Source organism: Catharus ustulatus, chromosome 1 (genome assembly GCF_009819885.2).
Source record: "Catharus ustulatus isolate bCatUst1 chromosome 1, bCatUst1.pri.v2, whole genome shotgun sequence".
Lineage (NCBI taxonomy): Eukaryota > Metazoa > Chordata > Aves > Passeriformes > Turdidae > Catharus > Catharus ustulatus.
This window is the reverse complement of record NC_046221.1, coordinates 100585563-100607833: the sequence shown is the minus strand read 5'-3', so window position 1 is coordinate 100607833 and position 22271 is coordinate 100585563. Positions and strand designations below refer to the sequence as shown.

The 22271-nt window shown below is 36.7% G+C and overlaps 1 protein-coding gene across 4 annotated transcripts in view; it reads left to right on the top strand.

The window, feature by feature from the left end:
* ZNF407 (zinc finger protein 407) overlaps positions 1–22271 on the top strand; it is a 344392-nt gene that overhangs the window by 121856 nt on the left and 200265 nt on the right. For all 4 annotated transcript variants that reach the window (XM_033061690.1, XM_033061665.1, XM_033061681.1 and 1 more), the window contains exon 4: positions 14699–14773. In XM_033061690.1, the coding sequence (XP_032917581.1) occupies positions 14699–14773 (75 nt within the window). The remainder of the gene's footprint in view (positions 1–14698; positions 14774–22271) is intronic.

Genomic DNA, 22271 nt, shown 5'->3' with positions numbered 1-22271 from the left:
CTTTGTGTGCTTAGAGTAAGTAGAGAAGACGGAATATTTACGTTAAGCCAAATAATTTTACATGCCTATTCCTGTTTTTGTAGGATCCATAAGATAAAAAAAGATGTCTGGGGACTTTCCAACATGAGCATCCTGTATTGTGGAGATTTAAACTGAAAGTGCAGGGTGTTTCCCTTTTTGTCATTAATGTTGGAAAGCAGTAGCATGACCAGCTGGTGATGGGTTAATGGATCAGCTTCTAGAAATTTATTGTTCAGGGGGCTGAATAGCTCAGGGGATTAGTAATTTGATACAAATCCCATCACCTCCAGACTGTCTTTCACATGCAGCTCATCTTCATACTGACCACAACTTGTTATTGTCTGATAATTTTTTTATAATTTCTCTTTTAAAAAGTTTGGCTTCTTCATATTCCAGTGAAAGTCACCATCAAAAATGACACTTAGGTTTGTTGTCACATTGGAAAAAAATCACAACTGAAAGGGCATGGAAATGAACTTTAAATAAGAGCGACTAAAATTAAAATTGGTGGAAAATAGAGGGATATTAAGAATTACAGACCATTGAACTGTAAGTGCTGGGTAAATTGAAGTTATATTTTAGAATACAAGGCTAAAACACAGTCATAATGCCAAGGCAAACCAGTGTTACAAAGGAAAAGTATTTCCAAGTATTTATATATGTATGCAGGCTACCTTCTTGTAAGACAGGGAGCAAATAATAGGTAGTCTGGATAGCTATGCATCCTTTAACAAATTCCTTTATAACAGGACAATAAATACCTAGCTAACTGTTGTTTTGGAGCATTTTCTTTATGAATTATTGCCTGATAAAAGAGAAGCTTGACTTCTAAAATTTTTAAGTGTGCCATATCACAGAGCATGCAATAGGCATACCACTGCTGACATAAGTCTGCTTTAAAAAATTGAATAAAAACCAGCAGCTATTGTTATTCAATTACTGGCACCATTTAGGAGATTGTTCTGTTGAAACCTTTAATTGTTCCACGGAGGCAGCTTGTCCATTTAGTAATATCTACCTTGCACTGGTCAAGCTGCATTTTTTATATTTTATTTTTAAGGAAATACAAATGAGTCTTACATATTATGCACTTGACAAATATGTGATCTACTCAAAAGAAAGGAATTCCTTTTTCTTCTAAAACCAGTTTTCTCTTCTGTTGTTGGATTCTCCGTAGGATGTGGTCTATCTGTCCCTGTGCTTCACAAGAAGTTCTCTTGAACTTGTGCAGAAGACAAGTGCTTTCAGAAATTGTAGTGGTAGAGAAATTTGAATTGTTTATGTTGGGATTGCTCATATGTTTTAGGCCCTCATTATGCAAGGTTCTGTGTGTTCTTGTGGCCTCTTTAATACTTCAGGACTGTCTGAGTGGTGCCTAGCTTTTAGCAGACTAGAAATCTTTGTTGTTTATTTTTGTTTTGTTTTGTTTATTTTCTTCTGTCTTCAACTGCAATTTAGGTGAAACTTAAAAAGCACTCATAAAGAAGGGTATGTGTAAATTCTCTGAAATGCAGCAGACATAACCTTTGCTCAGCAGCACATTTTCAAGTTTCCATTTGTTGTAGGGGTCTTACGTGAAGCACAGTGTCTCTGCAGTGCTGTCTCTTGTCAAGAGGAACTCAATTGCACTGTAACATATTAGAGATTTTCAACTCTCGCTAGGTCAGTGGTCTCAAAAATATTATTTCAAAAACTCCTCAATAAATTTTAAAACATTTCTATAAAAGAAATAAAACTCCAGCAGTTTCTTTTTGGAGGATTCTGGGAGCTGGTAACTGCTGGAAATCATTCTGTCTATAGAAAAAGAGACAGTTGCTTTTTATTTTTAGGTGGAATTTTTACGTGAAACTAAATGAAGTTTAATGGCTTATAACATTGCATGAATTTGTCAAAACTGATCAGCTGGATTGCTACACAATGAATACTGAAAATGTTCTGGTTTTTAGGCTTATAATAGCCTACAGCCATTCAAAAGTCAAAATGTTATTTGATGATTTCAGAATGTTAATGAAATTATTATTAATAGCACATATATTAATCTTAATGATATATGTAAATATGGGCAAATGTAAAGCTCTGTTGACACCAAAATAATTATTCTGCTGCTGAAGTAAACCTGGGGTTAAATTTCAGTGATCAAGCATAAAACAGCTTGCTCTAAATGTGTCAATAAAAGAATTTCTGATGGAGTTTAAAATTGTGTACAGGCTCAGGAGATTCAGAATGTTTGTTAGTACAAAAATTTTGAAAAGGGAAGGATGATTCTATTTGCTTTTAAATTAGCAGAAGATAGTAACCGACTGTTTGGATTAAGAAAAAAAGATGTAAAAGGCTTTGCTTTGTTGTTATCTTGATTTCAGAAAATATATCTAATAGCTGTTTAAGGGGGGGGGTTATGTGAGAGGGAAGTAACATATATCATTCTCCACTGTGAATTCATTTGCCTAATAATTTGATTTGTCTGGCTTAACTTTTGTTTCTGTGCTTTTTGCTCTTTTAAGTTAAAATGGTCCTTCTTTTGCAATATACATGTAATTATTTTTTTCCCTATTTGGTGGTGTTAATCAAGCTGTAATATGGTTTTCATGCTTGCTTTATTTTATTTAGGAAGGCAACGGGGTTATGTTCAAGGAATGTAGAGATTTCTTGTCTGTAGTTATATGCAGTAAACAGCATGATACATTTTTTATTGTAATATCGATCTTTGAAAAGCTAAATGTTTGTAGCAGGATGTGATCTCTCTGTATTGCAGTGTGAAAAGAAAGGGAGTGAACTTGGCTGTAGAGGAGAATTTCATGGCATTTTACCTGTTGAGGGCCCTGTAGAGCCAGAAGTACAGTGACTTGCCTAAGTGACAGGCAGTAGCAGCCGTGGTGTCACTGCGTATTATCACCTCATGCTAGCTGGAAGCACTCCCTGAAGCCGATCTAGGTTGTATAGTCCTAGATGAGGTCTTCATGGGTGCTGACCATAAAAAGTTCATCAAAGTAATGAGGCGAGGCGAGAGCTTGGCGCTCATGGGCAGAGCTCAGCACCAAGGAGTGTGAACCGGCTCCAGCTGTGACAATAAAACAGCAGGTGGCTGCTGTCATTAGGGGTGGCAGATGAGGCAGGGGACTAACATTCAGCCCACAAAACTCTCATTTGTTAGCCATCGCCACTGTACCATGCAAAATAGCTTCCATCTCAGTCAATTTTACTTTGCAAAATATTACGCAGTCGCCATAAGAAAATTAGAGCCTTGGGTTTACAGGTTCCTTGGATCTTATAATCAGAAAACTCAGTGCTCTCAGGTTATGTGGAAAATTGGACTTTTTTCTCCCTTGAACAGTTTGAGGATCTTTACAGTAATTTTATAATAGGTTGTTTCCACCCCAGCATGTGTTTATCAGTTAATATTTTGGACTATTTTGTTTGTTACTCCTTTATAAAATCACTTCCATCTATCCATTCAGCTATGTGTTGCACATAACATTGCCTACTATTCAGTATTATAAAAGTTGCACACTGATCAGGCTATGTCTATCCAGGTACAGACATTTCATGTAATAAATAATGGGGTTTTTTTGAGAGGAGTTCTGATAATCTGAGAAATTGTAAGAAACAGAACAGCCCTTTAATTGGTTGGTTTTTTGTTTGCTTATTTCTGTTAATATAAAATGCAAAAGCACTTTGTATGTATTTAATCTTTGCAGAATTTTTGTAAGCTACCTAAAATTTGAGGCCTTTGTCAGCTGCAAACTGTCCTGGTTCAGCTCATCCCTGCAGCAAGGCCCGTGGAGGTGTCAGGGGTTAAAAAGTGGGGAGTGTGTTTGCTCCAATGTGGGAGCCCTTTTCCTTGAATCCCATTGCAAAGCTAAACAGAGACTTGCATGTCAGTGGTTACATGCCCTGTTCCATAGCTGTAAGTGACCTCCAGGAAATATGGAGAGCTCAGGTGGTCATTTGGACATGTGGTCAGTTGAGAACATGTTAAATTCTAGTGCTCTAGCAGGAACCCATTCATGAAAATCAAAATGTGATGCAATACTGAATAAAATGGAGTACCACAGCATGCACTGGTACCCGTGTCATCTGTGCTGTCCGCTTCCCCTCCTGCTGAAGGTGGCCCTGTGGAATCCCATCATTTTGTACTGGCACTTGAGATGAGGCTTTATGGAGCTGTGGTTACAATGACAGCATGGATTAGGAAGGAAAACCCCTTTAACTGAAACTTCATTTCAGGAAGATGCTGAAAAAATAATTTTTTTTTAGACATCATTTATGTTTAAAAGACCAGGCTGTCACTTTGTATATGAAACTGAAGTTCTGTAATTTTTTCTGTTAGCAATATGCATTCCTTTTATTGTATCTTTTCGGGTAGTTTGTAAATTCTTTTTTTTTAGATAGCATACCATAAGGTTTTGTTTGAAACTACACTGATTTCTCCTTCACTTCTTTGTTCATAGGTACACTCAGCATGTGTATGTAGGTTTATCCAGGCCCTTGAGATCAAAGATGTTTTTTTTTTTCTGAATTCCACTGGGCAGCTATGTAGTTCCTATATCTCTCATGTTTGATTTGTGGCCAGCAATGGTCAGAGTTAATCTCAGATGCTGGCTGGAATTGGAGTAATCTTTGCCAGAGAACATCTTCTGCTGTGTCACAGATATCATCTTTATGACTGTACTGATTTGCCTGATCTATATTCCTGTGTTTTTTCCAGACTGATGACAGTCTTCGTACCAAGTGCATGCAGCATCCTTACTGCAAGAATGTGGGCTGATTTTGTTTGTGTGTGTATAAAACATCCTTCTAAATTCAGTGGAATATTTTTTCTTGTCTATATTGCTTCAATAACAGTTATATCTCAGATGAATACTCTTAATCCCTTCAGTCCTGGCTTTGGATTTCTGAAGTGACTCCTGCTGGCCATTAGAGGAAAACCTGTGAAACACCAGACTGTGCTTGGCAGCTTCAGTGCTGTTTGAGAGTTTTGTATGTCTGTAATACTTGGATAGTGCATAAGAGTCTGCGTATCATGATTTGCTGTGAGAGACTGTTAGTTTCTTCAGTCAACCTCCTCCTTCAGTGGTAGGAGGAAGTTGTTGCAACACTCCACTTTTTGGGAAGAGATGGGCATGGCTGTAATGGGAATATCTGGAGAGAGTGAGATGCCAGCTGAAAATGAAAGCTCTGAGCTTTTACTTTGCTAGAGTACTGGCAAAGACATCTTCCAACAAAGAAAAATCAAACATTAATCAGACATGCTTGTCAAATGTTAGGTTGCCCTGATGACACAGTGTTAGGTGGTTCTTAGTCCCTGAGGTGGCAATGCCCAGGTCCAAGAGCCCTTGGACAAAAAAATCTGGAACCATCCTTGTGCTTTAAATGTATTTATGGGGATACAAGTATTAGATGCATTTTTTTTGTGGACTGAAACCAATCTGCTCCACATGATAGCCTTTTTGTTTCTTTGACTGGAGCCAGTCAGTTCTGATTTGGCCAGCCTGTTGCTAAAGGTTCATGCATGTGGATGGTACTACTGATGGATACAGATTAGGTCTTGCTGTCATAGATTTACTATTTTTATGCAGCTACTTTGGCAAAAAGATATTCTGAAGTATTTTGCTTTCTACCTGAAGTCAAACAGTCTTGTGGAATGCCTGGATGTAAGGCAAAAAGGATATGTTTTACAGCTGAGTTTAAGTCTCAGGAATAAACAAATCAACCAGCACTTGCTTTTCTATGTCAAACAAAGACCTAGGGCAACATTCTCACTATTCTCACAGATCAAGCAGACTGCAGAGTCTTTGCTCCAGCCACCATCTATCACCAGCAGCATTTCAAATTGTGGGGAAATTGTCAATAAAAATTGTGTATGTCTTCTGATTGTGTATGACTTCTGAGCAGTTCAGTCATCAGATAGTGACCATTTTATTCATCTCGTTCCTTTCTTGGTACCTCTCAACTTCGCAAAAGACCACAGGCACTGTAACTGCAGAATATGTGGCACTGCTACTGCAGGCCCTATGTGTTTTCTAGTCGACAAATCAACTATGTTTAGATTTATTTTGATTTCCTTTAGAGACAGGCAACAGTAGATTCTTTTGATGAGGAGAATTTAATTCTCAAGATAGCTCTTCCTGCAGAAGCTCTGCATAGACCTGATAATTCAGTTTGCAGTGTGATTTCTGAGCTGTCAGGAAGAAGCTACATCAAAAGTGACTTTTCATTTAGGAATAGCAAAATATTAAATATATTTGTTTGGTTCTATCAATTCTACTTTTAAGTAGAAAGTCATTGGAACATCCTTATTTTGGATAGTCTTATGGTCTGTTTCTTGGACTTTCAAAAGATGCAGACTTTGCTCCTTGGGATCACCAGGAAGCTCTTTACAAACTGTCCGCAGAAAGTCCAGAGTTTCAAAACTCCTCTCAGGGCACCTAGAGATGTGGTTCACCTGACTCACCCAAAAGACTGAATCTACTTTGAAGAATTTCTGCCTTCAAATATTAGCCTGTTTATCCTGCTGTTGCTTTCCAGATGCTAAATTATATGTGGAACTGATGCCTAGTATATCGAATACCTTATGAGCATGCTAGGAAATGGACTGGATCAGGAGGACAAGCCCATGTCCGAAGAAAGTGGAAAGAATGGAAAAGGGAGGAATCAGAGTTATGAGAATGTTGGATATACAGATCATGTAAAAAAGAAAAGACATAAGCTGTGCCTTGGTAGGAAGGTTGGTAAAGCACTATTCTGGCTCACAATGCTTGCAGATGCAAATGTTTGTTTATGTTTAAAGGATTTCTGCAGTCCTATTTAGCATGGCAAGTGTGTGTTCTGATGATGTTCTGGTTTTGGATATTTGTATTAATCTCTCTTAAATGCAAGGCCCTCCCAACACCAAACCTAGTGTTGCATTTCACACATTAGGAAAAGAAGTTCTGCCTTGTACTAGTACTAGGCTTGAGAGGTTGATAGCAGCACTAAAGAAAGCACATTGTGATTATTTTTCTATTTTTCTTCCTCTTTTTTTTTTTTTTTTTTTTTTTATTAATTTGTGCAGCTGTTAGATTACCAAACACCTGTTAGAGGTGACAGTTACAGATGCTCAATAACCAATGAAAATTAATAGAACATGTGATTCTTTTAGCTTAGAAGTGATTTGGTAAGATGTGTTTAGAAATCTAATTACGTACTGCTGCTGTCTACCATTATCACTTAACATTCATTAACTTCTCTGCATATTGAAACAAACATTTCCTGTAGTGATACTAATTTTTTCATATATTTGTAAGGTGATTTTCTGACAGAGGGAACACCTGACTTTAAAATTTTTACCACTGTTTAGCTATTTTAACTTTGCTCTTCAAGCAAATAAAAGCAGAGTTCCATTTATTTACTTGTAGTTAACATTTATTATTCTGTCTTCAAATATGAAAGTTCACAGTTCCAGTCTAAAGTTTCTTCTCACTTTTATCTTAATAATAATTATCACTGGCTGGACATGGCTCATTCCTGCAGCTGTCATTGGAGAGTACTTTTTGTATTTAAAATTAAAAAACCAAAATGTTCTGAATGGACTCTGAGCTAACTTGCAGGAAACCTTTTTGATTTCAGTTACAAAATAACTCCAGGTGAGGCACACAGGTAAGTGAACTCCCTCATGGGGGAGGAAATGATACAAATACTGCCAGTAAATTCCTTTTTTTTACCACAGTCCTTGCAATAACAGACTAAATTTCTGTCCTGGATGGTTTATATTATAACATATGTCTCTTAGAAGTGAGATGGTGAGAATACTCAACAACTTTAGATGACAAGATAAGCTTAAGTGGAAGAGTAGAGGATGTTTTCAGTTTTATTTAGTTTGCTCTTTCTTTGTACCCAGGTCTCTTCTGCCAGAATATGTAAGAGGAGATAATTGTGCCAGTTGCTACTACTTTATGACTGTGGGGCTAATAATTCTTTGCCATCTTGAGAATAGCAGACTGGTGGGAGAGAGCAACAAGAATATGTTGAGGGATGTCTCTCTCTTCTGGTTGATAGATGCAGGAATATGCAGGAACAACACAGTCAATTGATTGATTGATAACGTGCAACTCATCCATAATGATCTGTCTGATATAGCACTAAATTATTCTTGAGATTGATGCAGGTCATTGAACAGCACATTGACAATCCTGTTGTCTGTCATCCCATTCAAAGCAAGGCAGGAGCAGTAGCTGCTGTGATACTCAAGTCTACCTTGGATGCTAGCTGTGTGCAGGTGTTCTGATAGTACAAGTTGTTGTCTTTATTTTTTGGGCAGCTTGGCTTCATTGCTATCTTGTTACAGGTCACAGTAAAAAAGAGGTACTTTTAGAAGAAAAGATTGTAGTCATTGCACTGATGATTTCATTGTAACTTCATTGCATTGATGATTTCCTTGTAACTTAAAAACCACTTGAAAATGTTGGGTTTTAAACTTCAGTAGCAAAACTTCTCCATGTAAAAGGAGCTAATAAATAATTAAGAAACATACCTGGTTGTTGCATAGAAAACTGTTAAAAAAAAAACCCTAAACCCAAACAACACCCTAAAAACCACCCAAAATTAAAGCAGAAAGGCTGATAGCTCTCAGAAATTCAAAAGTTACATTGATCTTCAGGTTCCATGAATTACCATATCATCTTCCTATGGTAATCTGGGTTCTTGTGTTGTTAGTGATGACAAAGTTGTCTTCATTTACCTCTTGATTTCGCTTTTCAAGAGAAAAAGTTTGAATTTTCCATTCTGCCAAGTTACACATACTTGAAGATGTGGATGGATGGATGGATGGATGGATGGATGGATGGATGGATGGATGGATGGATGGATGGATGGATGGGTATGTTTTGCTTCCCAGTTTAATTAGCAGTGTTGGTGAGGGTGGAGCATGGAGCAGCCATATCCTTCTTTGACACATGGGGTCAGCAGGGAGTAGAAGGCAGCGTGTCACAGCACTCTCAGCATTGCAGACGGTGTGATCATGCATGACTTGATAACCTTTTGAAGTGTTATTGATTTTTATTTTTTTTTTAACTTACAAAGAATAACCATCTCCTTTATTTGGAAGTAATAAGAACTGCTTCATTTGGCTAGTAAATGAGTCTGGAGAAAACCCCACCTTTCCTATGCAGGGTTCTAGGACTTGACATCCTGTCATAGAGGACGTGAAGTTTTTCAGATATTTGGATGTTTTCTACATTAGACTTTGCCGTGCCAGATATTTACTTGAACCTGACATCTTGTCACAAAGGGCATGAAGCCTTTCAGACTACTGGATATCTTCCACACCAGACTCTGCTCTGCCAGATACTTTCTTTTAAATTGAGTCCCTTGCGCCCAGTCATGTAAGAGTTATCAGAGCCCCAGTCTGGACCCTTCAGAATTGGAAAACATCCACAAATGATGGACTTGAAGAAATTCTCAGGAATTTAGACTTCTGATGCTTGGAAAGAAAAGCTTTAGTCATTCATAGAAAACCAGTGCTTTATGGACAGTTCTGCATTTGCTTCTGTGCACTTGTTTCTGAAGTTAACCTGCTGGATACAAAATCCTGGTGGAGACATGAGATTTGGGTAGCAAGTTTTTGTATAATTTGGAGAATTTAAAAACTTGAAGTTTTTTAGTTCAAGTACGCCGTTTTAAGTACTATTTGACTAAGTGCTGATTTTAATATGTGAAGTTCTGTTTTTATGGGTAGGACATACACAACTCAAGTGCATGCAAAAATCTGTAATTCCATATGCAAGTTTCATTGAACGTTCTGAAATACATCTGCATCCTGGTCTTTCTTGAGAAAATGCGCAATTTCTTTCTCCTACTGATTGCTACCCCTATTGGCGTGGTTCTGTGTGAACCACACATTCAGCTACAAACAATTGGGGTTTCCAGTGTATTTTGAGACACAGTAAGAACAAGAATGCTTCATTAAGGTGGTAAAAACCAAAGATTCCACATAATTTACTTTCCTGAACATGTCCCAGTCCCCCTTTTCGGCATCATCTGTGAAGCTTGCCTTTATTTTCTGGTTTCTTGCTTCAGGTGAAGATATGAGGACAAAAATTCAAGCAGATCATGGAAAACAAAACTTGATGTGAACAGGATAATTTAATATTCTGTTGTATTCTGTGATGATATATAAAAGTTTGAAATCCTTTCTCTTATTATTTCTTGATGCTGTCAGATCTCCCAGCTGATTAATCCAAAATGGTAAAACATGCTATCCTTTCTATGTGCCTGAAACCTATGCTAAAACAAAGCACTAAATTCTTGGATTAATTTATGGATTTGATTTTGGTTTTTTTAAAGAGTCTCAAGCAGATTTTTAAGCATCATATGTACTTGGGTTATGCACTAGCATACCTGTATTCCCAGAGTTAAATCTGTGTATAAAGAGGTTTTGGACAGTTTAAAGGAGATGTAAAGGATATTGAGAATATGAATAAAGGCTAGATATTCATTGTTATTCTCCTGGACTTTTCTGCTGTCATTAAACATTGTTGTCTGTAAGATAAATTCTCTAAGAGCAGTTGCACAGAGCAATGTATCCACTGAGAAGTGATTTAAAATTGCTCTTCAGCTGCTCGATACCTTGTTTGTAGAGTCCCACAAAAATAAATTCCCATACTGGTCCTTCTCAACAGTTATGTGCAGTTAGAAAATGACTGGTCTGTCACCATGGCTTCAAGTGACTTTCTGGTAGAGGTAAGATGTAGCTTCTTCCTTGGAACTAGGCCAAGGCTCAGCACTTGGTAAACACGCAGGAAATAACAGGTTTCATGGCTTTATGGCCCAGAATGCTTATTTTGGTTTGTGTGTGTGTTTTGTGTGTTTGCTTCTAGGGTTTTTTTTAAGGCTTTTCACTAACCCGGTGATGTACTTATTCAAAAGGAAAGAGCTATTATGGATACACAATAATGGATACATAATAAAACTTAGAATCTTTTGCCCTCTCAAAGCAAGATACTTCACAGAGAACAGTTCTCTCCCCGCAGAGAAAATAGAAAACAGACAATACATGACAGATTATTCCTGTTCCTTGGATACTGTGATGATAAACATTGTACATGCTGAAAAATTTGTATTACACTAGAATAAAAAGTGGAAGTAAAGATTGTCCAATATGTTTCTTTATTCCCAGAATTAGAAGTCCCTTTGTTTCCTTTGTACTTTAAAATGTGCTTTTATTACTGAAGACAAGTCTATAGAGGCTCCTAAATCAGTTACAGACATTCTGAGAGAGAGTCCAAATACTATTTGAAGATTGCCATGGAATATGAATGGTCACGTTCCTACAAACCACAAGTCTTCTAAAAGGAAACCAGAATATTCTGTGAACTTATTTTGGGGAAGGTGCTCATGTATTTATGATTTAAAGTAATTTTTATTTATGGTTTGTGTGCAAAAAGTTGTCTATAGGGAATGAAGATGCTATTCTAAAGCTCTGTGTAATTTTTCAACTTGTCTTTAATTTATCCTGTAGTTTCAACATAGTGTGAGGATGCTTCTGATTTTGAAGCCAGAGTAGTTGAAAATCACTAAAAAAGTTAACCCAACATAATGCTACCGCCAGCAAAAGGAATCCTGCCTACTCGCCTTGTTCCACTTTAAAAGGAGGCTTCTAGCAGTTGTCCTACCAAATGAAGGGAATTCCCAGTGACCATGACTTGGATGTATCGGCCAGACATTTCTGCCTGTTGAGACCTGACCCACAGGAGAGCAGCTGGGCTGTGGCTTCTTGTCTTCATGTGGGTTGAGGATGAATTTGTCTGGATTAGAGTTTGTAAACTGGTTCCAGGGCTTTAGTATGGCCTAGTTTCTGTGTATTTGAAACAGCAGAGTATTGCAATGGTTCTGAAACTAGCTGTTTTTTAGTGTTTGAATGTTTATACTTTCACTGGAATTAAAAACAAGAAATGAGAAATTTGGTGAAGCCTGAATTGGTGCTTACCAATTCCTGACAGAAAGATCCCTTTTGATCTGAAGATGTGTCAGCACAATGCATCTTAAAAGCATTCACTCAGTGAGTCCTTATAGGTGCCAGTCAGACTTCTCTTAAGATTAATTTAAAAGGCCAAGGAAAAGTCATGTCTATTCTAATGCTAGCTTGGTAATAACTGATTTACCTCAGCAGAGGTAAATAACACAGATAAACCCATATATTTCAACTTCTAAACCATTAATTACTTTGAAACCTAGAGTTACTGCATGTATGGAAAACATTTTTGTGTTTCTTTTGTAAAGTGAGCAAACACTGCTACCACCTCTCTGAAAATCACCTGCAGGATTTAGTAAACAAAGCAAAATAGTTTCCACTTGTCTCTCTTTGTGGGTTTGTTTGTTTTAATGGGTGGTCCTCAAACTCAGCATCCAAATAGGGTTGTTTAGACTTTGCCTCTTGTTTTAATAGTGCCTGGCTCTGTTGGCAATAATTTTACATCTTGTTTCTTATTAAAATAGCAACTCTACTTTTATTTTTAAGATCTGATTCTCTAAGGTGGGGGAGCTGACCCTGAGCTATGTGGACTGCTTCAGACTTGCACTGAGGCATTCTGTACGCCTCAACTGTGAATCCTTTGAGCCTTACATTAAAAGTGTAAAATGTTAGCAGGTGCTGAGATGCCAGCTGAGTCAGAGTTCATTTTATTTGTGCTATGTAACAGTAGCAAAATGGTTGCTAGAACATAGGTGCAACAGAGAGGAGGCAGGAAGGCGAGATTAATTGCTTCATGTTATTACCAAGGCCTTTGTCTTTGATTTTGCAGAAAGGTATGTGTGTCTGTACACCCTGCAGTCGTGTGGTCTGTGAAATGGTCAGCCTTTCTTTGGAAGCTGTAACTAAATAGGCTCAGGAACCAAAAAGTGCTTCCCTGCAAATACTGTGTAGCTGGTTGGGATCTTTATATTCCATGTAAATAGCAAAATATCCCTTTACAGCTTTGATTGCACATTGCCCTTTCACAGTAATTTCATTGAGTTTATTTTCCTTTTAAAGAAGGGGGGAAATGGAAGTTTATAACAGGAAATGCAGGTATTACTAAATTAAAATATGTTTGGTACCTTCCACAGCTGTGTGGAAATGCTATTTCTGTTGAAAAGCAAGGGCAGTACATTTTGTATGCTTTATGCTTTTATTAGAACACATTTTTTTATTTTGTTACAATTATTTTCCCTGTGTACAGTAATTTTGATGACACTTGCATAGTAATGATGGTAATGGTGTAATAGATTATTCAGAGTTGTAATGGTTGTGATGCCATACTAATAAGCTGGGTAGGGAAGAGTATTTAGGATACTTTTTAAAATGTATTTTTTGTAAAAAATAAGGAAATTTCTATCATTTAAATAAGACAGTATTATATTCTTACACCTTAAGGGGTGCACAAGAGAGATTCTCTGTAATAATGTGCAAGTGCCCAAAGAAGATCAGACACGGAAAAGCTAAATTAACATAATTGTAAAGGAAAAGTACTGTGTCTTTGCTTTTGTGGCTCTTATACCCCTTAGTGCTGGTGTTTTACAGTCCTTCCATTGTCCATTACTGCAAACACGTCTAGATGAATTCAGCGTTTAATGTTAAAAATCTTATAACATGCCAGTTTGATTTGTAGCCCTTCATATCATGGAATGCTAATTAAAATCATATTTTTGCATATGTCATGCCTTTCATGTACATATGCAAATAGAGTCTATTGCCTTTCAGCTATTAGTAATTAACTTTATGAAGGACAGCTGTAATACATAATTAACAAAAATGTTTGCAAGCCCTTTTCACACTGAAAGTTGCAGCAGTAAAATTTTTGCTTATCGAGAGAACCATTTTAGTTTAAAGCTTCAGTCTGATATCTAAATTGTTTGAAGCAGTCACATAATTAAATTGGTGTTATGGTCTTATCAGCAGAAGAATAGTACTTGATAGGCTTCTATCTGTTTCATTACATATGTCACCAAAATTAAAGTAAATTATCTGTGTTTGGTTTGGTAGAAACATGATGCCAGGTACTATGTATTTTGTTGCTGCTGTTGGTGCTTTGAAGAATGTCTTGCCAGTTTGAACAATATTCCTGCTCATAGTGTATTCATGAAAATGTACTTCACGTTTTTCATCCTGTTTTTTCACAAGGCTATAAAATAACTAAGGCTATTAATTTGTTTCTATGTGTATCTCTTTAAATAATTAATACAATGAAGTTTGACCAGGCATAAGCAGTGATTAAAGCATCTTATCTTGCTGTTTTTTCATGTTTCTCATTAAAAACAATGGAACTACCTGTATGAAGAGACGTTGCAGGGCAGACCCATTAGGCTTAAATAAATTCAAAGGTGTAACTAAAACTGTATTACTTTATAACATCAGGCAATGTTCTTTAGGTAAAATAGACTATATTATCAGTATAATGTGTGAGATGTTCTAATTTGCAAAGGGAAGAAGAAACAGCTTTTCTATTCTTTGACCTATGGTGTATGGTTGGTAAGAGAAAAAGCCAAGGGACTGCAAAATGAGGGAAACCTGTTGCTATAGAATGGGCTCCCCAATAAGTCACATCCTAGCAGAGGAGGGGTTTTTTAAGGTCTGCCTTTAATGAAATATGTTCAACTGCATGCTCAAAACAGGAAAAAAAAAGTTTAATAAAATGATATTTCTCATTTGCTCTTTGTTTGACAGGGTGGCATTTGTGATGAAGAAGCATTTGAATACTCATTTACTGGGCAAACACGGAGTTGGCACACCCAAAGAAAGGTAAACTGCTTTAAAATTCTTTTTCATTGTATCTTATACAGTATGTGGAGATCTTTTCTAGGCTATTTAGTTTACCCACAATGAAGCCATCTGGATTTTTACCTCAACTCCAAGAAAGATCCAACATGTTTAAGTGCTCTGATGTCATGGTGCTTATGTTTGTAGAGAGAAATTCCATGTAAAAGGTGTAGAATTTGCACCTTTTGGGGCTTTTTTTTTTTGACGGGTGATACTATTTTCTCAGAACTTTCATAGTTGTAAATGTCCCTCTCAGTACAAAATCAAATGTTTGGGGTTTTATGGGTTCTTTTTCCTTTTTTGCTTTTTTCTTGCTGGTGTTGATGCTCATAGGTTTAGAAAATTATAAAAGGTCAAAGCCACAGAGGAATCAAAAAGAAAGTTTCTTCAAGTGTTCTTGGGCAGGAAGGGAGATTTGGTATTTTCACTATTTTTAAAATTAATTAATTTATTTTTTTCAATCTGTACACAGCTACTTATTCTCCAACTTTGTTTGCAAGCAGGTTATTTTTTATGTGGTTTAAAATATAACTGTGTTTTACAAACTCAATGGCACTGTGTTTGCAGATAAACAGATTTTGCTTCAGATTTATTTGGCACATTGTGGCTTAGCTATTGCTATTTCACTGAATCTTTGGGCCAACTAGAAAATTGATGTGTTTTGGATAGCCAAAAGATCGCATATTCTCTTTCAGCCGGGGTAGATGGAGGTGTTCATTCCTGGATACTTGATACTGTTTCAAGTATTACTGCCTTGTAACTCATTCTTTGGGGATAGGCTTTCATAAATAAAGAGTATTTTCTGGTTTTGATATTAAAAAAGAGGAAAATAAATGATAGGAGCTGTGGGAGAGCACAGCAAAGCTCTTTCTGAGCCATGTTCTTGTTAAAGACAATGGAAATTTTCGGTGATTAGACCCATTTCTCACAAGTTTGTCACACTTAAGTCACGGAAGGACCCAAGAGTAGGGTTTTAAATTAGCACCCCATATATGTTTTAGTTTGACTAAGCACCAATTTAGGTGGTGCTTTTTTTTTTAAGGTTTCCTCTACGAAGGGCTTAACCAGAATTTCCCTAGCATGTGATTATTCAAGAGTTTTGAGATACACTGTTTAATCTGAAATACACAACGATGCATTGAAAACACAATTACAGTTTCATCAAAGCAGATATCATAATAAAGTTTATGTTGGTTATCTCTTGTCATAGCACAACAATTACAAAAAGTGTTTGCTCTGGTGGCTTATTTTATAACTGGAAGCATACAATACCAATATATTCTTTTACAAGGGGGTACTTACTGTGCAGTCATCATAAATATAACATAGAGATAACTTGCATTACCCTAGTGACTATATACACAATAAAGGATACATACAATAGATCTCCAAATATAGAATCTTAGCCTGAGAGGCATATTTTTAGTGATGATCATCTTGAAATGAATTCCTAAACAAGCAGGATGCTATAAACTAAATCAGTTGTTGCTGGCTTTTCTTTTGGTGTTTTTTTCTGAAAGCCTCAGAGCTGGGGCTGTTTTCCTTGTTTCTTCCCTTATTCCTTCAAGGCTTTCTGGCTGGCTGGCCAGCAGAGGCTTTGTTTCCAGTATAGGCAGGTGGAATTGGAGTGACTTCATGCCCTCTTCTTTTGCAATTTCTTCATCCACCTTTTGAGTATTTCTTTTCCACGATACTTTTTCAGGTGGCACTTCAGCTTAATGTAGAGCAGCATCAAACAGTAGTGGCAGAGCTACAACAACAATACAAATTTCTAGTAGCAGTCCCTCGCTGGGGATGGGGGACGTTTAAGTCACGTGAACTACTGCAGTAAATATCAAACCACTGTTGCTTTCCTTTCCACCTTTCCTCTCCTATTATGAGAAAGTTTGATGACTTTTAATGGCTTTAGGAACCAAAGAAATCCTTCTTCTGCATGTTAAACCATCACTTGGGCACAAACATATTATAAATTAAGTTAGGTGGTTTTCTTACCTATGTAAAACATTAATGCCTTGATTATAATTTTGCAAGCTTGCTATTTTTTAATTTCTCTAGGACAATATAATCAGTTTATTCTTTATGTTTTGAATTTGATTCTGCCCTCTGATACATTGCATATTATAGCAAATACTAATAGAAGCTAGCTAAATAGGCTGTGACAATTAAATTAATAATGCATTTTATTTGCAAGTGTTTAGTCTTCATGGTTTGACTGATATATGCAAAGATGGTAATTTATTAAAAGTAAATTCATGTAATTGTACTACAGAATTTGATGGACCAAAAAAAGTTGTCAGCATGACTATCATCAAAAACAGAAAATTGAAGAGAAGTTCAAAAGGGTTCTTGAAAAAAACAGTTATAACCCACACACCCCAAGAAATTGAGGCCCTTTTAACAAACTTCTTAGAATGGAATTGCTGGTAGTAAGCATTGAGGTAGTTCTGAAAGGGAGAGAAAAAATGCATTTACAATTTAGCAAGCAGTACTTAACTTGTGCACCTTGTTCCCTCTAGCTTTCCATCACTATTGGGGTTTTTTATGCACAGAAGGGAGGAGTTATGGAGGCTGTGGAAGTGTTTGCATGGGCAGATACAGAAAACAAGTATAATTCATAATGCAATTGCTACTAAAACATCTTTTGTTTAAGTTATTTTCTTTTTTTAAAAGACAAAATTGATTTAAGGGGGAAATACTGTGCAGTTGAAAATCATGTAAGTATTTAAAAAAGAAACTTGTAGTAAAATGTCTGCACATTTCAGACACAAAACCCCCTACTGCCTAGTCCATTATGATCATTACCATTTAATACCTAACTCAAAAGTGGAATGTTTTAAACGAAAGAATTCCTCTAAGGTATATTTTCCTGTTATTGGAACTGTGATACTGATTTATTGTCAACTTGAATGTGTCTCAAAACTGGCATGTTATCTGCTAAGTCCAAGGCCAGTACATATTTGGTACTTCAGTGTCAGTAATCTTCATGGGACCTATAACTATATCTTATTGGCAGGATAAATCTTTGGCTACACCTTTATTGTGTCTAGGAGACATTGTGGTTGAGGACAAGGTGAATGCATCAGTAATGTTAATGGTGTCAAGTTCTAATTTCTGTTACATCATTACTTCACTTAGTGTAAGTTGTGTCAGAACACAGAACAAACAGATATTTCAATATTAAGATACATGCATACACACACGTAAGAATATGAGGAAGAAAATAAAAATAAATTCATGAAGTCATTCACCACTGAGATTGAATTCTGCCACTGTTACGTGCAACTCTGGATTTAGAAATTTTTATATGAAAAATACACATAAATATTCTTTAAAGATTTTTTAGAGATACCATTAGTACTGTAAAATATACATTTTATAGTTTATGATACTTTCTTGACTGGAGTTCTGTCTGATACAACTGTTAAAAAATTCTTTTACATAAGAAAAAGCCATAGAAAATCCTTTATAGTTGTTTAATTACCTCATCTTTCTTATGAATTTTAAATTATGATTGCCTCTGAAATAAGTTTACATATGAGTAATCCCATTGAATAAAATAGAGTCATTCATATACATAAAGTTACTGGTAGCACAAAGTTACTGAATTGGAATATCTGTTATAAAACAATTCCTGTAAAGGTCATTAAAAATCTATTTGGGTTTGCAAGGTTCTGGTATTTTTCATGTGCTTTAAGAATGGGATTGGTGTTACAGTGCTAGTAGCATCATATTACTCAGATCATATGATTTTCAAATGATCCTGATTGATTGAAAAAACTGTGCAGTGATTTCAACTTGAGAGCAAGAGCTGTAGGTAAATGCCTACTACTGTGTAATAGCAACCTAAATATGCTTGAGATGCCTTGTCAAATAATGTTGCATGATAACATACTTCTAAAATTTTTTGTATTTTATACACTTTGAAGTAAAAAGAGGAAATTTATGGGTGCCAGTTGTTTCATGTGCTTGCATAAACCCATCTGAATTTTTGAATATTAAATTCTACTAATATGTAAATATCATAAAATAGACATGACTGTAGGTATGTCAGTGGGAGGGATGGGATTGTTGAGATCTGAAAAAGAAGTAACCAGGAAAAATGAACTCAGGGTTGATGTTCTGTATATTATTTAGAAAACTGTCTTGTAATCAGCTCCTGTGTCCTGGTATTTCCTTTTGAATATAAAACTAGAAGTGTTTCAAGTCCATCAGTACAACCCTCTTTTATTTAACTGAACTGTTAATTCTTCTTTTAAAGCATTTTTCTTTCTTTGAGTAGAGAAATTTGTGATATTTGATACACCTGTTTTGGATAATGCTACCCCTGCAAAGTAAAAAGATCCAGTTTGATGTTGCAGCAAATTTTGGGTAAATAAATGGCAAAAGTCACAAAGTGATGTGCCATACATCCATAAAAAAAGGAAATTGTTCCAGTCATACATCCCAGCTTTCTGCTTCCACTGCATAAGTCAGCCATATGGGCCAAGAGGATAAGGATTGATGTGTAATTGTTTTGTAATAACCTACTCCTGTTCTGAAGGAATGAGCTCTGTATGGGGCTGTCTCACAGAAGGGTTTCCAGTTAGAGGCGCTGCCAGTACATATGGATCCACTGGACAAGAGGCTACCTGTACTGGAACACCTCTGGGTGGTGTGCTGAGTTTTGCCTTCTAACTTTGTCATCACTTTTTCTTCTTCTTGCAAATGAGTTTGGGCTTTTGACCGGAAGTCAACACTACTAGATTAACTGGATAGGAGTGAAAAGCTTTACTTAATGGATTATTTCCTGCATTTTGCTTTGAAAGGGTCTTGGAGAGTTACATAATCATTCTTTGGAAAAGTCCTAAGGAAAGAAATATAGGGTTTTTTTTTAAATACTTACTATTTGGAAGTTTGTAATGAGAGGATGTGTGTATGTAAAGGACTCAATTTTAGCAGTGTTTGGGAGCTGAAATTTTGCCTAAGATGCATGCTCAACTTTCCGTGTTTTGGAGGCTTACCTGACCTTTGCCAGCAGTATTTCTCTTTGGTGCTCAACTCTTGTCTGGTGCTATACTGTGTCAGAGTGTGAAACAGGTTCCATAGGTACAGGTTCCAGAATCACTTGCAGCCTGAGTTTTTTCTCTGTCTGCGGCTGACCAAGGAACATAAGGAAGCCATTGGGGTTACCTGTGATTCTTCAGGTACTGGAAGTAGAAGATGTGCTGAAAATTCACAGCATTCCTCATGGCTTGTTGTCTGTGTACACATCATATGCATTTGCTATACTACAAAGAAATGAAGACTAGGCAGACATTTATACTTTTGAAGACTACTATCACAAAGACAAGTGATGACTTCAGCATCTTTTCAGAACAAAAAATAACAACTGAAGAACTGTAGAATAATGAAGTTATTTTCCTACTACTCATTATTTGTTCTTCCTATCAAATCCTGGCAATATTAGAGTTTAGTTGAGAAGGAAGGGCACTCTGAAGTAAGTTTATTTTAATTGCTAGGTATGTGAGATGTTTTGGAAATCTCTGTAGTCAACAACAGTCTTCCTGTTGTGAAGGCTTAGCTGTTATGGTTAGAAAATAGAGGGAGTACATAATGGGATTCATGCTGCCCGCAGTGAGCACCTTTGGCTAATTTTAAGCATCATAACAAGATATAAATGATGATCTCACATTCATAAACAATCAAGTACTGTCTAGAGCATAGGCTATTAGTTCCATTAGCAAACGTATGCTAACATTGTCTGTGAATCTGTGGAAAACAGTGTGGGTAGTTGCTGAAAGTGCCAGTTTTATTTCACAGTAGTTTGTTTCCAAGGAAAACACAGTTCCTTGTTGCATGCCATCAGCCAAAAAGTTGTAAGCTGGAAAATGATCCCTCCTCTGTTGCAGTCAGCTGAAAGTACATTGTTCCAGTTGCATGTCCCATCTTACTGCATCCACTGTGTATGGGAACTGTGTAGGCCAAGAGGGTAAGGATTAGGATGGCAATATATCTCTAGATCCTTTTTTACCTGCATGGGACTGGTAGCAAGGCACCTCTCCAGACAATTCTGAAGTCTATGTTGCACTGCTTTGAGGGTAGTAGGTTGTGGCATTTATAGATGTGAGATGTTCCATGTCTTGAGTGATACCGTGACTTTTAACTTTGATCAGTCTGTATAATACAACACAAATATTTATTGAGAACACTGTAAAGGAAATGGAAACATAATCTCTTGACCATGCTGCAATGAAATATTTTCCATACATTCTGTAGAATCAAGAGGAGTATTTTGTAAACTTTGGAAGTGAAAACAGAAGTTCTGTGGTAAATGCTGTATATGACTGATGGTAGAAGCTTACTTTCTACTTTTTAGCCATACAATGCATAATTCTTGCATCAAGTTATGATGCCATCAGGACTAGTTTTCTGCAGCCAAAGTAGCTGCTTAATTATTAACTATGAATGTTTGTCCATGTTTACTGAAGTTTCAATGCCTCAAGGTAGAAAGAAGATGCTGGAGAAACTCTGGAGGGAACAGTACCATGAACACAAATCTAAAATCACCTCCACAGTGCTATAACATTTTTTAAAAAAGTTGGCTGAGACTTTAGTAGTAGAAACTGGGAGGTCTTGTACTGTGAAGATAATCTTCTGCAGTATGAGCCTGCAAGGTGTGCTGTGTACTGATCTCTGGTGGGTAGAGTCATAGGACAGCCCAGCTTAGAAGGGGACTCCAAAAATCATCTAGTCCAACCTTTGGGGAGGAGGGGAATCTAGAGGAGATCATCTAACACTCTTTCCAATCACATATTGAAAATTCCCAGTGATGAGAGCTCTGCCACATTCCAGAGGAAGTTGCTCCAATGAATGATTGTTCTTGCTGTACTTTTTTCTGTTAAGATGAAATTTTTCCCAGTGTAACTTGTACTTTTTGTCCCTTGTGTTCTCTTGTATGCTTCCTTGTGAAGGAGAGCCTCTTTCCTCTTTGCAACAGCTTTTAAAGTCCTGGAATACCATAATGAGGTCCCCCTCTTCTCCAAGATGATGGAAAGAATGCTGGCTGTTCTAGCCTGGGTTTTTATTTTATACAGAAACTTTTGCTGCTGTCTGTTGACAGTATATTTTGTAAGAAAAGATTAACAGTAGCACAGTGCATCTTAAAACACCTTTTGATCCTGGAAATTGATTTGAGTGGCACTGTTCTATGTATAGAACAGTAGTAATTGCGAGGCTTCAAAAGTCAGTTTCGTACAGATTGTTCCACCTTCTCTTGCGATCATAGAATCATAGAATGGCCTGAGTTACAAGGGACCTTAAAGGCCATCTAGTTCTACCCCCCGGCATGGGAAGGGACACCTTCCACAATACCAGGTTGTTTAAAGCTGCATCAAACCCCAGCCCAGAGATGAGGCACCCACAGTTCTCCAGGCAACCTGTTCCAATGCCTCGTCACCTTCTGAGTAAAGGATTTTCTCCTACCTTCTAAAAAGTCTCCTTT